Here is a 12,691-nt window from a genome sequence, read left to right as displayed (position 1 = left end):
GCAGTTTCCGGGTCACCTTCAAAGGTAGCCCCATAATAATAATAATAAATTTTATTTATATCCCGCCCTCCCCAGCCGAAGCTGGGCTCAGGGCGGCTAACAACAATCGAATAGATCAACATTCTAAAACATTCATTATAAAATTAATTAAATCAAATTAAAATCAAATTAATGGCAACCATCAAGCAAAGTTTTGTGCAGATTGCCAGAGGAGGGAGTCAGGCTGCGCCCTGACAAAAGGCCTGGTGGAACAGCTCTGTCTTGCAGGCCCTGCGGAAGGATGTCAAGTCCCGCAGGGCCCTAGTCTCTTGTGACAGAGCGTTCCACCAGATTGGAGCCGCAGCCGAGAAGGCCCTGGCTCTAGTTGAGGCCAGCCTAACCTCTCTGAGGCCTGGGATCTTTAGGGTGTTTTTATTTGCAGACCGTAAATTTCTCTGTGGGACATTCCAGGAGAGGCGGTCCCGTAGGTACGGGGGTCCTAGGCCGTATAGGGCTTTGAAGGTTAAAACCAGCACCTTGAACCTGATCCTGTACTCCACCGGGAGCCAGTGCAGCTGGTACAGCACCGGGTGAATGTGATCCCACAGCGAGGACCCCGTAAGGAGCCTCGCTGCGGCATTCTGCACCCGCTGGAGTTTCTGGGTCAGTCTCAAGGGCAGCCCCACGTAGAGCGAGTTACAATAATCCAGTCTGGAGGTGACCGTCGCATGGATCACAGTGGCTAGGTCAGGGCGAGAGAGGTAAGGAGCCAACTGCTTAGCTTGGTGGAGATGAAAAAATGCCGCCTTTGTTATAGCTGTAATCTGCGCCTCCATAGAGAGGGAGGTGTCGAAGATTACACCCAAACTCTTAACGGACGGTGCTGGCACTAATTGCACCCCCGCAAGAGATGGGAGTTGCCCCCTCGATCCCATATCGTCCCGCCCCAGCCAGAGGACCTCTGTCTTCGAAGGATTTAACTTCAACCGGCTCCCACGTAACCATCCAGCCACAGCTTCCAGACATCTGGTCAGTGTGTCTGGGGCCGAGTCAGGATGGCCATCCATCAACAGATAGAGCTGGGTGTCATCAGCATACTGATGGCAGCCCAGCCCAAAACAGACAAGCTGGGCGAGGGGGCGCATAAAGATGTTAAAAAGCATCGGGGAGAGAATTGCACCCTGAGGCACTCCACACACCAAGGAGTGGCGCGATGACAATTCCCCCCCAAGCGCCACCCTCTGTCCCTGACCGGAGAGAAACGAGCGCAGCCATTGAAGGACTGTGCCCTGGATCCCCATGTCAGCAAGGCGGCGGTCCAGGAGTTTGTGATCGACCATGTCCAAGGCTGCTGACAGGTCTAGAAGAATCAGCAGCCCCGACCCGCCTCGATCCAGCTGCCTGCGGAGATCATCTGTTAGGGCGACCAGAGCCGTCTCGGTCCCGTGACCAGCGCGGAAGCCGGACTGGAATGAATCGAGAGCAGAGCGCATTGCAATAGTCCAAGCGGGAGATAACCAGAGGATGCGCCACTCTGGCCAGACAGTCCACGGGCAGGGAGGGTCTCAGCCACATGGAGAGTTGTGCTTCAGCATCTTCAGAGAACCAAGAAGGGCGACTTGCTTCTCGCGTGGTCCTGCATCAGGTGGCAAAAGGGTCAGAGAAGCGCAGGGAGCCATTCCTCCCAGCAGCTGGAGAATCTCCTTTATGTTGCATTATCTCCCCCCTTTTGTTTTCCCTCCAGGGAGCTGAGGGTGGGGCATGTGGGTCTTCTCCTTTAATCGGCACAACAACCCTGTGAGGCCGGCAAGGCTGAAAGGCTTCATGGGAGGCAGTGGGGTGTAGTGCTCAGAGCATGGGTGGGCAAACTACGGCCCGGGGGCCGGATCCAGCCCAATTGCCTTCTAAATCCGGTCCCCAGATGGTCCGGGAATCAGCGTGTTTTTACATGAGTAAAACGTGTGCTTTTATTAAAAATGCATCTCTGGGTTATTTGTGGGGCATAGGAATTAATTCAATTTTTTCTTCATAATATAGTCCGGCCCCCCACAGGGTCTGAGGGACGGTGGACTGGCCCCCTGCTGAAAAAGTTTGCTGCCCCCTGGGTCAGAGGGTCGGCCTGGACCTAAGGGAGACACGGGTTCAAATGCCCAGCAGCCACAAAGCTCCCCGTGAAACCCTTGCGCCAGTCGCTCACGCTCAGCCCGGCCTGCCCCACAGGGTCCGTGGGACCAAAAAATGGGGAGAACTGTTTGCCACTTGGGGAAAAAGGTGAGATATAAATGCAATAAATATAATAATACAGCCTGGCTGGGATTTGAACCCTGCTCTCTCTCAGGTTGACACTACCCACTAGGCAACCCTGGCTTTTTAATGATGCCTGTGGACTTTGGGAGGCATGGAGGGGCTGCCCCACACCTTTGCGGGGGCTCACCGGGACCAGGGCTGAGGGACCCATTTTGCCAGCCTTGAAACCCCTGTGGCGGCTCCCAGCCTTTTCCAGGTCCCACTTCTGACGGGGGGGGGGAGTATTTGAGGGACGCAGAAGAGGGACCCCTGTCTCTTGGGGGGCAGTATTTGAGGGGCCCTCCCCATGCGACGGGCCCTGCTCTCTTGGCTCCGCTAGGGTGGCTGTTTCCTTGGTGTCCTGCTGCAGCTGGATCAGGTCCGAGGAGGGAGCCTTCCAGGCCAGCCTCCTGCTGCCCCCCAGGGACAGTGTGGTGCAGTGGTTAGTGTCCAGCTGACCCCCAGGGTGTGTCCTCCAAGCGACCAGCATGAGTCTGACCAAAGTGCGGGAGGCAGAGGAAGACAGGAGGGCCTGGCCTGCTCTGGTCCTGTTTTATGTGTTGAACAGATGCTCGATGGTCATTGATGGACCTCCTAGGGATCGCAAGCCATTTGCACATAACCAAAATATGTATTTTATCCAAGTCATTGTTGAACTGAAATACAATGAAGAAGTACAATATTATTATATTAATAGTGAAATTGTTAAGCTCTAACTGTATGTAGGTTTTATTTCAGCTGTTTTTTATCATATATTTTGGAAATGTGCATCCAGTGGTTTTTCCTTTGATTTTTTTTGGGGGGCCCCCAAAATAAAGGGGGCCCTAAACTAGAGCTTGTTGCGCTTATGCGTCCATCCGGCGCTGGATGGAGGCGGCGCCCCATTGCAGACGCGCCCTCCCTGCCGCGGAGGCGCATGCGCGGGATGCCAACCTCTCGCCGGGCGCCACGGCACCCTTTGCCAGCCCCGACGGGGGGGCGGACCCCGAGCACTTCCGGGGTGCCAAGCGCGGTGGAAGGCGGAGAAGGGGCAGGGACTACATCTCCCAGAGTGCAGCGGGGTTGGGGCGCCGCGGGGCCTGCCGGGAAAGGTAGTTCTGCCCGCGTCGGGGAGCCGCGTGGAGTCGATCCGGAAGGGTGAGCGAGGCGGCGCGGCCGCCCCCCGACGGCGCTTTTGGGGAGGGGGACCCCGGGCAGGATCCCGCCCGTCGGGGGCCGGAGGAGTCCCCGATCGGCCCCCGACCTCCTGCCCGAGCGACCCAACCCAGCGCCTCTTTCCCCTCTCCCGCCCCGTCGGGGCTGCAGGTGCGGCGGAGGATGGCCCGCGAGCGGCGGCGCCCGGGACCCGAGGCGGGGCGGCGCCCGGCGGAGAAGGGACCCCCGAGGGCGGCGGCGGCGGCGATGGGGGCGAGGAAGGGGCGCGGCGGCGTCGGGGCTCCGGGGCCGGCGGGGGGCGCCGGCTGCCGGCTGGTGGCTGCGCTGGCGCTGGGCTCGCTGGCGCTGGGCTTGGCGGCCGTGGGCTACGGCGTCGGGGCGCGGCGCTGGCGGGCGGCCCGCGTCCTCTCCCTGCACCCGGCGCCGCGCATCCTCGACGCCAACAGCAGCGGCCCCGAGGCCGAGCCCGCCCGCTTCTGGGGCTCCTACCGGCCGCAGGTCTACTTCGGCATGAAGGCGCGCAGCCCCCGCTCGCCCGTCGCAGGTGAGAAGACGCGCCGCGCAGGGTCGGGCTGGATGACCCCCGGGGGCCCCGTCCAACTTGGGGTGCCCAGGGGGCATCGCTGTCAACGTTTCCCTTTTTTAAAAGGGAAATCCCCTTATTCCGAATAGGATTCCTCGCAAGAAGAGGGGAAAGGTGACAGCTAGGCAAGAGGGCAGGCTGGGGCAGGGCCTTTCCCATGCACCCTTGCCCAGGTCTGCGTGGCAGGTGGCAGAGAGTCCGGAGCCTTCAGGAAGCTCCTGTTGGCATCCATTTATCTCAAGAGAGCAGCGCTGGGGTAAAGTCCGATTTGGACAGGTGTCACGCTTTCAGCCTGGGACCCACGTCCAGCGCAAAGCAGACCCCAGGTAGCTGCTGCTGGAAAGATACTGCCCCCATTGCCCCCCACTCACCCAGCAAAGGAGAGAGCGCTGGCATGATGCGACTCGTGAGGAGCTGGCACGTGTCACAGGCTGCTAGGACCGGGGAGGTTCTGTGTCCCAACAGCTGTTCCTTGGCAGCTGCTTTGGACATAGCTGTCAACGTTTCCTTTTTTAAGGGAAATTCCCTTATTCCGAATAGGATTCCTCGCAAGAAAAGGGAAAAGTTGACAGCTATGGTTTTGGAATCTGTGGCCCAGTCCTTCTGATCTTTGTGTAAGGGTTCCTCCCAGCTCTACGATTGCCTAGTCCTCTCCCAAAATCTGGGCATCATCCGTGCTCCAAGAGGAAAGAACGGAGCCAGTGAGTTCTGCAAGTCAGGCACAGATTGATTTATTTTTTAAATAATTTTTAATTAAATTTTCCATTTTAACAATCCAATCCAATCACATTAAAGATTCCAAATTATACAAATAGATATCATATAGTCCAAATATTCTGCCAAATTATAAATTTTTATTGGGACTTCCCAGGCTTCAGGTTTGGGGCTGGGGCTCTGATCATCTCATATCTCTGCTGCCTTGAGTTTCCAACAGTTCCTTTAAGTCAGGCACCGATTGGGCTTGCGAGGCTGCCGTCCCGGCCTCTGTCCTCATGGAGCGTGGCCAAGAGACGAGGAGGCAACGGGCTCTGTGCCCTTGTGGCTCTTGCCCTCGCTCTCCGCATTGCGGGGGTTGGACTAGATGACTCTGGAGGGCCCTTCCGACTGCCCTTCTGCCGCTCTTCCTGCAGGCCTCATGTGGATGCACCAGCTGGAGGGGGACGTCCGGCTGCGCCACACCTGCGAGCAAAGCGACGGCCTCCCGCGCTACGGCTGGCTGCTCCACGACGGCGTCAATTTTGGGGTCCAGGAGATCCAGGACGTGGGCTTCAGCCTGCAGACGGAGTTTGTGAAGCGACCTGGGGGTCGGCACGGGGGAGACTGGAGCTGGAGGGTCACGGTGCGGCCTGAGGTGAGAGGGGAAGAGCCAGCGGGAGAGACGGGCATCTCTTAGGGAATAATAATATAATAATAAATTTTATTTATACCCCAGCCAGAGCCGGGCTCAGGGCAGCTAACACCAGTAAAAGTACAATAAAAACATAATAGGGGAAAAAACCCCAATTTAAAATACAGGTTAAAAAGGTAAAGGGACCCCTGACCATCAGGTCCAGTCGTGACTGACTCTGGGGTTGCGGTGCTCATCTCGCCTTATTGGCCAGCGTACAGCTTCCGGTTCATGTGGCCAGCAGGACTAAGACGCTTCTGGCGAACCAGAGCAGCGCACGGAAATGCCGTTTACCTTCCCGTCAGAGCAATACCTATTTATCTACTTGCATTTTGACATGCTTTCGAACTGCTAGGTTGGCAGGAGCAGGGACCGAGCAATGGGAGCTCACCCCTTCGCAGGGATTCGAACCGGCAACCTTTTGATCAGCAAGTCCTAGGCTCTGTTGTTTGACCCACAGCGCCACCCATGTGCCTAAAAAAATACAGGTTAAAATGCAATTTAAAATGCAGCCTCATTTTAAAAGTAGCCCATAGATCAAAAGCATAAGGAGAGGGAAACACAAGGGTCAAACTGAGTCCAATCCAAAGGCCAGGCGGAACAGCTCTGTCTTGCAGGCCCTGCGGAAAGATGTCAAGTCCTGCAGGACCCTGGTCTCTTGGAACAGAGCGTCCCACCAAGTCGGGGCCAGTACTGAAAAGGCCCTGGCCCTAGTTGAGACCAATCTAACCACCTTGCGACCTGGGACCTCCAAAGTGTTATCATTTGTGGACCTTAAAGTCCTCCGCGGGGCAGACCAGGAGAGACGGTCCTGTAGGTATGCACCCATGGCCCTTTGTGGAGCTGGAGGGGGGTGCAGGGGGGCTCCTGCCTAGCTGTTACCAGGCCCAGGCGTGCTTGCACCTAAGAAGAGCCTGCAGGACCAGGCCAGTGGCCTGTGGAAAACTCGCAAGCAGGATCTGAGCCGAAGAGGTGAGCTTTGCTGCCTCCGACCATGGAAGCAGAATGCAGCCGTTGTGGCTCATAGCCACTGCTAGCCCTCTGCTGGCTCCTTCGCAGGCCTTCAGGCGGCAGCCCTGGCACCCACTTGGGGGGGGGGGGGCTACGCAGCGTAACTTAATTTTAAGCACAACGAAGCCTCTGGTTTCCCTGCCTTGTTCGTTCCAAAACACGCACAGCCCTTGAGGACATGAAGATAATCCACCGCATCGCTCTCCTTCTGCCTCTTATCTTATCCCGTGACCTCGAGACGGCGGCCGAGGCCCCAAACTCTGTCCGAGGGGCGGAAGGGAGCCAAGTTTCTCCCAAGTTTAGCAGGCATGGGGCTATGAAGATGATGGACTTTTTGGAGCTAGCCGACCTGGCTGGAAGAGTCCGCCACCAGAAGGAGGAGGAGTACCAGGAGGAATGGATGAAATTCAAAGACTATTTAGTTAAAAATGTTAAGATAACTTAATTGGAAAAAATTGCGAGCATCAGATAGGCTTAGGATTTAAATATGTGATGTTAGAGAATAAAATGTTTAAAGTGTAATGAAAAGAAAGAACGATGTTAAGTAATTAAGTTAATTTTAGGAGAAATTTGGTTTTGAAAAACTGTTACAAAGATACCGTATTTTTTGCTCTATAAGACTCACCTTTTCCCTCCTAAAAAGTAAGGGGAAATGTGTGTGCGTCTTATGGAGCGAATGGAGGCTGCGCAGCTATCCCAGAAGCCAGAACAGCAAGAGGGATCGATCCCTCTTGCTGTTCTGGCTTCTGGGATTCAGAATATTTTTTTTCTTGTTTTCCTCCTCCAAAAACTAGGTGCGTCTTGTGGTCTGGTGTGTCTTATAGAGCGAAAAATACGGTATATACTGAAACTCAGCCAGAGGAATTAGAGGAAGTCACCTAACAATGTTATGACGATTGGATTAAGTACAGTTAAGATGCTCAGCCAGGATGCAAAGGCCTGTCTCAGATCAGGTTCCCGAGGCTTCGAGCCACAAGTCTCACCCAGAGCGCGGCTCTCAGACTTAGAAGCAGACAGGCGCCCAGGCAGACAGAATCCTAGAATGGTAGACTTGAAAGGGATGCCAAGGTCCCCTAGTCCAACCCCCCGGCAGTAAATCCAGGACAGAGCTCACCCTCCCACTCAATAATAAATAATAAATAATAAAAACCGGGCTCAGGGTGGCTAACAATCAATTTAAAATTAATTGTAAAAGCAGCATAAAATACAGCATAAAAACACAAATAACAATAAAATTCAAAGTTCAGGAATCAATTTAGGGGAAATCCATCTAATAAGCAGTAGATAGTCACCAGGGCTAGCTGGCTGAATTGGTCCTACTTGGGCCAGTGAGGAGCCCAGGGGAGAATTAGCTGTGGGGTCTCAGAGCAGGTGATCTTCATAAAAGGGGAAGGGGAGGGAAATAAAAGATCAGGCTGAATTCAAAATAAAGGCCATCCGGAATAGCTCTGTCTTACAGGCCCAACAGAAGGAGGTTAAATCCTGAAGTAGCAGTAGTAATAGTAATAATAATAATAATAGTAATAATAATAATAATAATTTATTTATACCCCGCCCATCTGGCTGGGCTTCCCCAGCCACTCTGGGCAGCTTCCAACAAAATATTAAAATACTGTAATGCATCAAATATTAAAAGCTTCCATAAACAGGGCTGCCTTCATATGTCTTCTAAAAGTCAGATAGTTGTTTATTCCCTTGACATCTGGTGGGAGGGTGTTCCACAGGGTGGGGCCACCACCGAGAAGGCCCTCTGCCTGGTTCCCTGTAACTTGGCTTCTCGCAGGGAGGGAACTGCCAGAAGGCCCTCGGGAGATGGACCCAGGTGTCCGGGCTGGACGATGGGGGTGGAGACCCTCCTTCAGGGATACTGGGCCGTTTAGGGCTTTCAAGGTCAGCACCAACACTTTGAATTGTGCTCGGAAATGTACTGGGAGCCAGTGTAGGGCCCTGGTCTCCTGGGACAGAGCATTCCACCAGGTCGGAGCCATCACTGAGAAGGCCCTGGCCCTGGTGGAGGATAGTCTGACTTTCTTAGGGCCCGGGACCTCTAAACGATGGTTATTCCTGGACCTCAAGGTCCTCTGCAGGGCAGACCAGGAGAGGCGGTCCGTAAATACGAGGGCTCTAAGCCACAAGGCAGGGAGAGGAGTCTTACGGCTTCCCGACGGTGCTTTCCTCTCCTCAGAGAACTGGGCCACCGGCCCCCTTCATCTCCCTGCTCTTCTATGTGGCGACGGACGGGCAGGGGTCTCTGCAGCCTGTGGTGGAGCAGAAGACCGGCCGCTTGGCATCCCTGACGGGCACCACAGCGGAGCTGGGCCACTTCACCATCACCTTCCAGAAGCCCACCAACGAGGCTGGCACAGCCCCTCTCTACGCCAGGTACCCTGCAGGGCAGAAGCGCCACAATTTCCAGTCCTGGGGGGTGGGGTGGGGATGGGATTGTGTCTCCCTTAAGTAAGAACACAAGCCGAGGAGGATGGATCGGGCCCGTGGCCCCGCATCCTGCTCTCAGAGTGGGCAGCCAGATACCCATTACAGGAAACACAGAGGCAGGATCTGGGCACAGAATCAACTCTGCCCTCCCTCCTGCGGTTTCCGGCAGCTGGCATTCAGAAGCATGGCTCTGGACAAGAGGTCCCGAGGGTGGCAACACGAGAACGGGGCCTTTTCTGCAGTGGCTCCCCTTTGTGGGATGCTGTCCCCAGGGAGGCTCACCTGGGGACTTCACTATACATCTTGATTGATTATCTGATTTATATATCACCGTCAGCAAAAGATCTCAGAGCAGTTCACAGGACATTGGGTGCGGGTATTGTATACATTCCAGGTGGCCAATTTAACTTGCATACCGTTCAGTCATTACGGTACCAAATAATGATCAGTGCAGTTCTAAAATTAATATTAAAATATGAATCATATTCTACAGCCTTTTAGCTCTGTTTGTGGGAAGGAGGGTTATGTTTAGTTTCGCTTTTGCTTTAATTACCGCATTTTCCCGTGTATAAGACTAGGTTTTTTCCCTAAAAAATAATGTAAAAAATCAGGGGGCGTCTTATACGCGGGGCCATCGCTCCCCATTTTCTTAAACTGGAGTTTAATAGGGGGCGTCTTACAACATGGGGGTGTCTTATAGACAGGAAAATACGGTATATATTTTGTGCTACTATCCTTTGTTTTTATCTTGTGAACCGCCCAGAGATCTGCGGGTGAAGGGGCACTATATAAATGAAATAGATAGATAGATGATAGATAAATGATAGATAAAGATAGATAGATGATGGATAGATAGATGATGGATGGATAAATAGATAGATGATGGTCGATAGATAGATAGATGATAGATAGATGATATATAGATGATGGATAGATAGCTAGATAGATAGATAGAAAGAAACATACATAGACAGACAGACAGATAGATAGATGATGGATGGGTGGATAGAAAAATAGATAGATAGATGATAGATAGATAAAGGATGGATGGATGGATGGATAGATAGATAGATAGATAGATAGATAGATAGATAGATGATAGATAGATAGATAGATAGATAGATAGATAGATAGACAGATGATAGATAGATGATGGATGGATAGATAGCTATCTGCCTCTGGCCGTGGAGGACGAGCCGTAGTCCTTGGCGCTGATTCTCGCTCCCTTTCTCCCTCTCCAGTTACAACCACCTGCAAGCGAAGGCCGAGGGGCTGGACCGCCTGAGCGACGTGGTGAAAGCCAGCCTGACCCCCCGCTTCACCTTCGCCCCCCCAGGAGCCCCCAAGCGCCGCTACTTTGGGGTGGATGCCTCTCACTCCCCGGCCGGGGAGCGGGCGCCCCCTCACAGCCAGCTGCTGGTGCACCAGGTGACCGTGTCCCTGCCCTGCTGCCTGGAGGTGCTCTTTGAGTCGGGCAGCGCGGGCGACCGTGCCGGGCGCCTGGCGGGCGAGGCTCTGTCGCAGGAGCTGGGCCGGCACACGGCGGCCTTTGAGCGGCGCTTCGAGGAGGCCTTTGGCCTGGCGCGCAAGGGCTTCTCCCCGCCGGAGCAGAGCTTTGCGCGGGCCGCCCTCAGCAACATGCTGGGCGGCATGGGCTACTTCCACGGGCGCTCGCTGGTGCAGTCGCCCCACGCCGAGCTCCCCCAGCCCTACCCGGAGGCACCGCTCTTCACGGCCGTGCCCTCGCGCTCCTTCTTCCCGCGGGGCTTCCTGTGGGACGAGGGCTTCCACCAGCTGCTGTTGGCCCGCTGGGATGCGGCGCTCAGCCGAGATGTGCTGGCGCACTGGCTGGACCTCATGAACGCCGAAGGCTGGATCCCGCGGGAGCAGATCCTGGGCGCCGAGGCCCGCGCCAAGGTGCCCGCGGAGTTCGTTGTGCAGCACAGCAGTGCCGGAAACCCCCCGACGCTCTTTTTGGTGCTGCGGCAGCTGCTGGCGCAGGAAGCTCTGGAGACGGACTACCTGCGGCGCCTCTACCCGCGGCTGCAGAGCTGGTACGACTGGTACAACAGCACGCAGGCCGGGCCTCTGCCCTTCACCTTCCGCTGGCGCGGGCGCGACCAGGACACCCAGGCGTTCCTGAACCCCAAGACGCTCACCTCCGGCCTGGACGACTACCCGAGGGCCTCGCACCCCTCGGAGGACGAGCGCCACCTGGACCTGCGCTGCTGGATGGCCGTGGCATCGGGCGTCATGGCGGAGGTGGCCACGCGGCTGGGGGAGCCGGCCGAGGAGTACCGGCGCATGGCAGAGGCGCTGTTGGACGGGCAGCTGCTGGACCAGCACCACTGGGCCGAGGCGCTGGGCACCTTTGCAGACTACGGCAACCACACGCAGGCGGCGTCCCTGGAGCGTGAGAAGCTGCGCCCCCCTCCTCCGGGGCAGCCCCTGCCCACGCCGCGCCTGCTGCGGGTGGTGCGCAAGCCGCCCCGGCTGCAGTTTGTGGGGGGCGCTTTTGGCTACGTGAGCCTCTTCCCGCTGCTGCTGCAGCTGCTGCGCCCCGACTCGCCGCGCCTGGGCAGCCTGCTGACCGACCTGCGCAGCGAGAGGAAGCTGTGGACGCCCTTTGGGCTGCGCTCGCTGTCGCGCTCCAGCCCCTTCTACCTCAAGCACAACACGGAGCACGACCCCCCCTACTGGAGGGGCCCGGTGTGGGTCAACATCAACTTCCTGGCCGTGCGGGCTCTGCAACACTACGGCCGGCTGGAAGGGCCCTTCCGGGAGCAGGCGGCCGCCCTGTACCGGGAGCTGCGCGCCAACGTCGTGGGCAACGTCTACCGGCAGTACCTGGAGAGCGGCTACGTGTGGGAGCAGTATCACGACGGCACGGGCAAGGGCCAAGGGTGCTACCCCTTCACGGGCTGGTCGGCCCTGGTGGTGCTCATGATGGCCGAGGAGTACTGAGCTCCCTAAAGTGCCAGGCTGCCTCTGCCATGCTCTTGGCGGGCGCGGTGCCCGCCTCCCCCCCTCAGGTGTTTTGACTCCTGGGCAGCTGCCCTCCACTGCCCTCCCTCCAGGATCCGACTTCTAATTTTCTAGCGAAATAAAGCTGTGAAGCTGGACGTGCTGGTGGCCTCTTGCGGGAAAGGAGCTGGGCTGGGGGGAAGAAGCCTCTTCGGGCTGCTTGGGCATTCCCATGCGCTGCCGCCTCTGGAGTTCGGGGCGGGGAGATGGTCTTGGGGTCAGAAGCGAAGGCAACATGAAAGGAGTTTGTGCGCTCAGAGCGGCTCCCTGGGGCTGCTGGTGAATCTGCACTTGGGATTTTATTGTTATTTTGCAAAATTTATATGCCACTTTATTGTTTTGAAAAACCCTCAAAGCCTTTACATGTTTTTAGCTCCTGGGAGGAAGGGTTTTGACTGGTCCCCTGCTGCTTACGGTTTGGGGAGTGCAGCTACAAATGTGCTGCCAGTTAACAACTTTTTGAAGCCTTGGGGATTAATGGGTTCATGGTGCTATAAGCTGGTGTGAACTGGGATCAGCTGCTTCAGGGCCACAGCGTGTTTCTCCGCACTCAAAGAATAATAAGAGTTGTAGAAGGAACCTTGAGGATCATCTAGCCCAACCCCCTGCAACGCAGGAATACGCAGCTGTCCCAACTGGGGCAACCTGCAACCTTGGCGTTATCAGCACCAGACTCTAAGCAACTGAGCTGTTGCAGCCAGGGAAACATAAGAGATATGTGCATGCCTGCAAATGTAGCCCCACGGGCCATCAGCCTCGCCTGAATTCCATCCCAGTGCCAGTACTTAGGTGGGCAAAGTGGCACCATCTGCCCACAGGAGGGAGGGAAC

The 12,691-nt window shown here is 55.9% G+C and overlaps 3 protein-coding genes across 6 annotated transcripts in view; 2 read left to right on the top strand and 1 right to left on the bottom strand.

Moving 5' to 3' along the window:
* LOC308594245 (programmed cell death protein 4-like) overlaps positions 1 to 12,691 on the top strand; it is a 157,321-nt gene that overhangs the window by 12,809 nt on the left and 131,821 nt on the right. The gene's annotated exons all lie outside the window — the stretch shown is intronic.
* The window catches only part of TTC31 (tetratricopeptide repeat domain 31), a 102,667-nt gene that overhangs the window by 47,779 nt on the left and 42,197 nt on the right, over positions 1 to 12,691 (bottom strand). The window lies entirely within an intron of this gene.
* Positions 3,377 to 11,959, top strand: MOGS (mannosyl-oligosaccharide glucosidase). The gene is made up of 4 exons (XM_081207066.1): positions 3,377 to 3,964; positions 5,134 to 5,354; positions 8,587 to 8,783; positions 10,079 to 11,959. The coding sequence occupies exons 1-4, from the start codon at positions 3,583 to 3,585 to the stop codon at positions 11,799 to 11,801; spliced, it is 2,523 nt and encodes an 840-aa protein (XP_081063192.1). The 5' UTR covers positions 3,377 to 3,582; the 3' UTR covers positions 11,802 to 11,959.

Source organism: Podarcis bocagei (genome assembly GCF_964188305.1).
Source record: "Podarcis bocagei genome assembly, chromosome: 9".
Lineage (NCBI taxonomy): Eukaryota > Metazoa > Chordata > Lepidosauria > Squamata > Lacertidae > Podarcis > Podarcis bocagei.
This window is presented reverse-complemented; position numbering and strand designations above follow the sequence as displayed.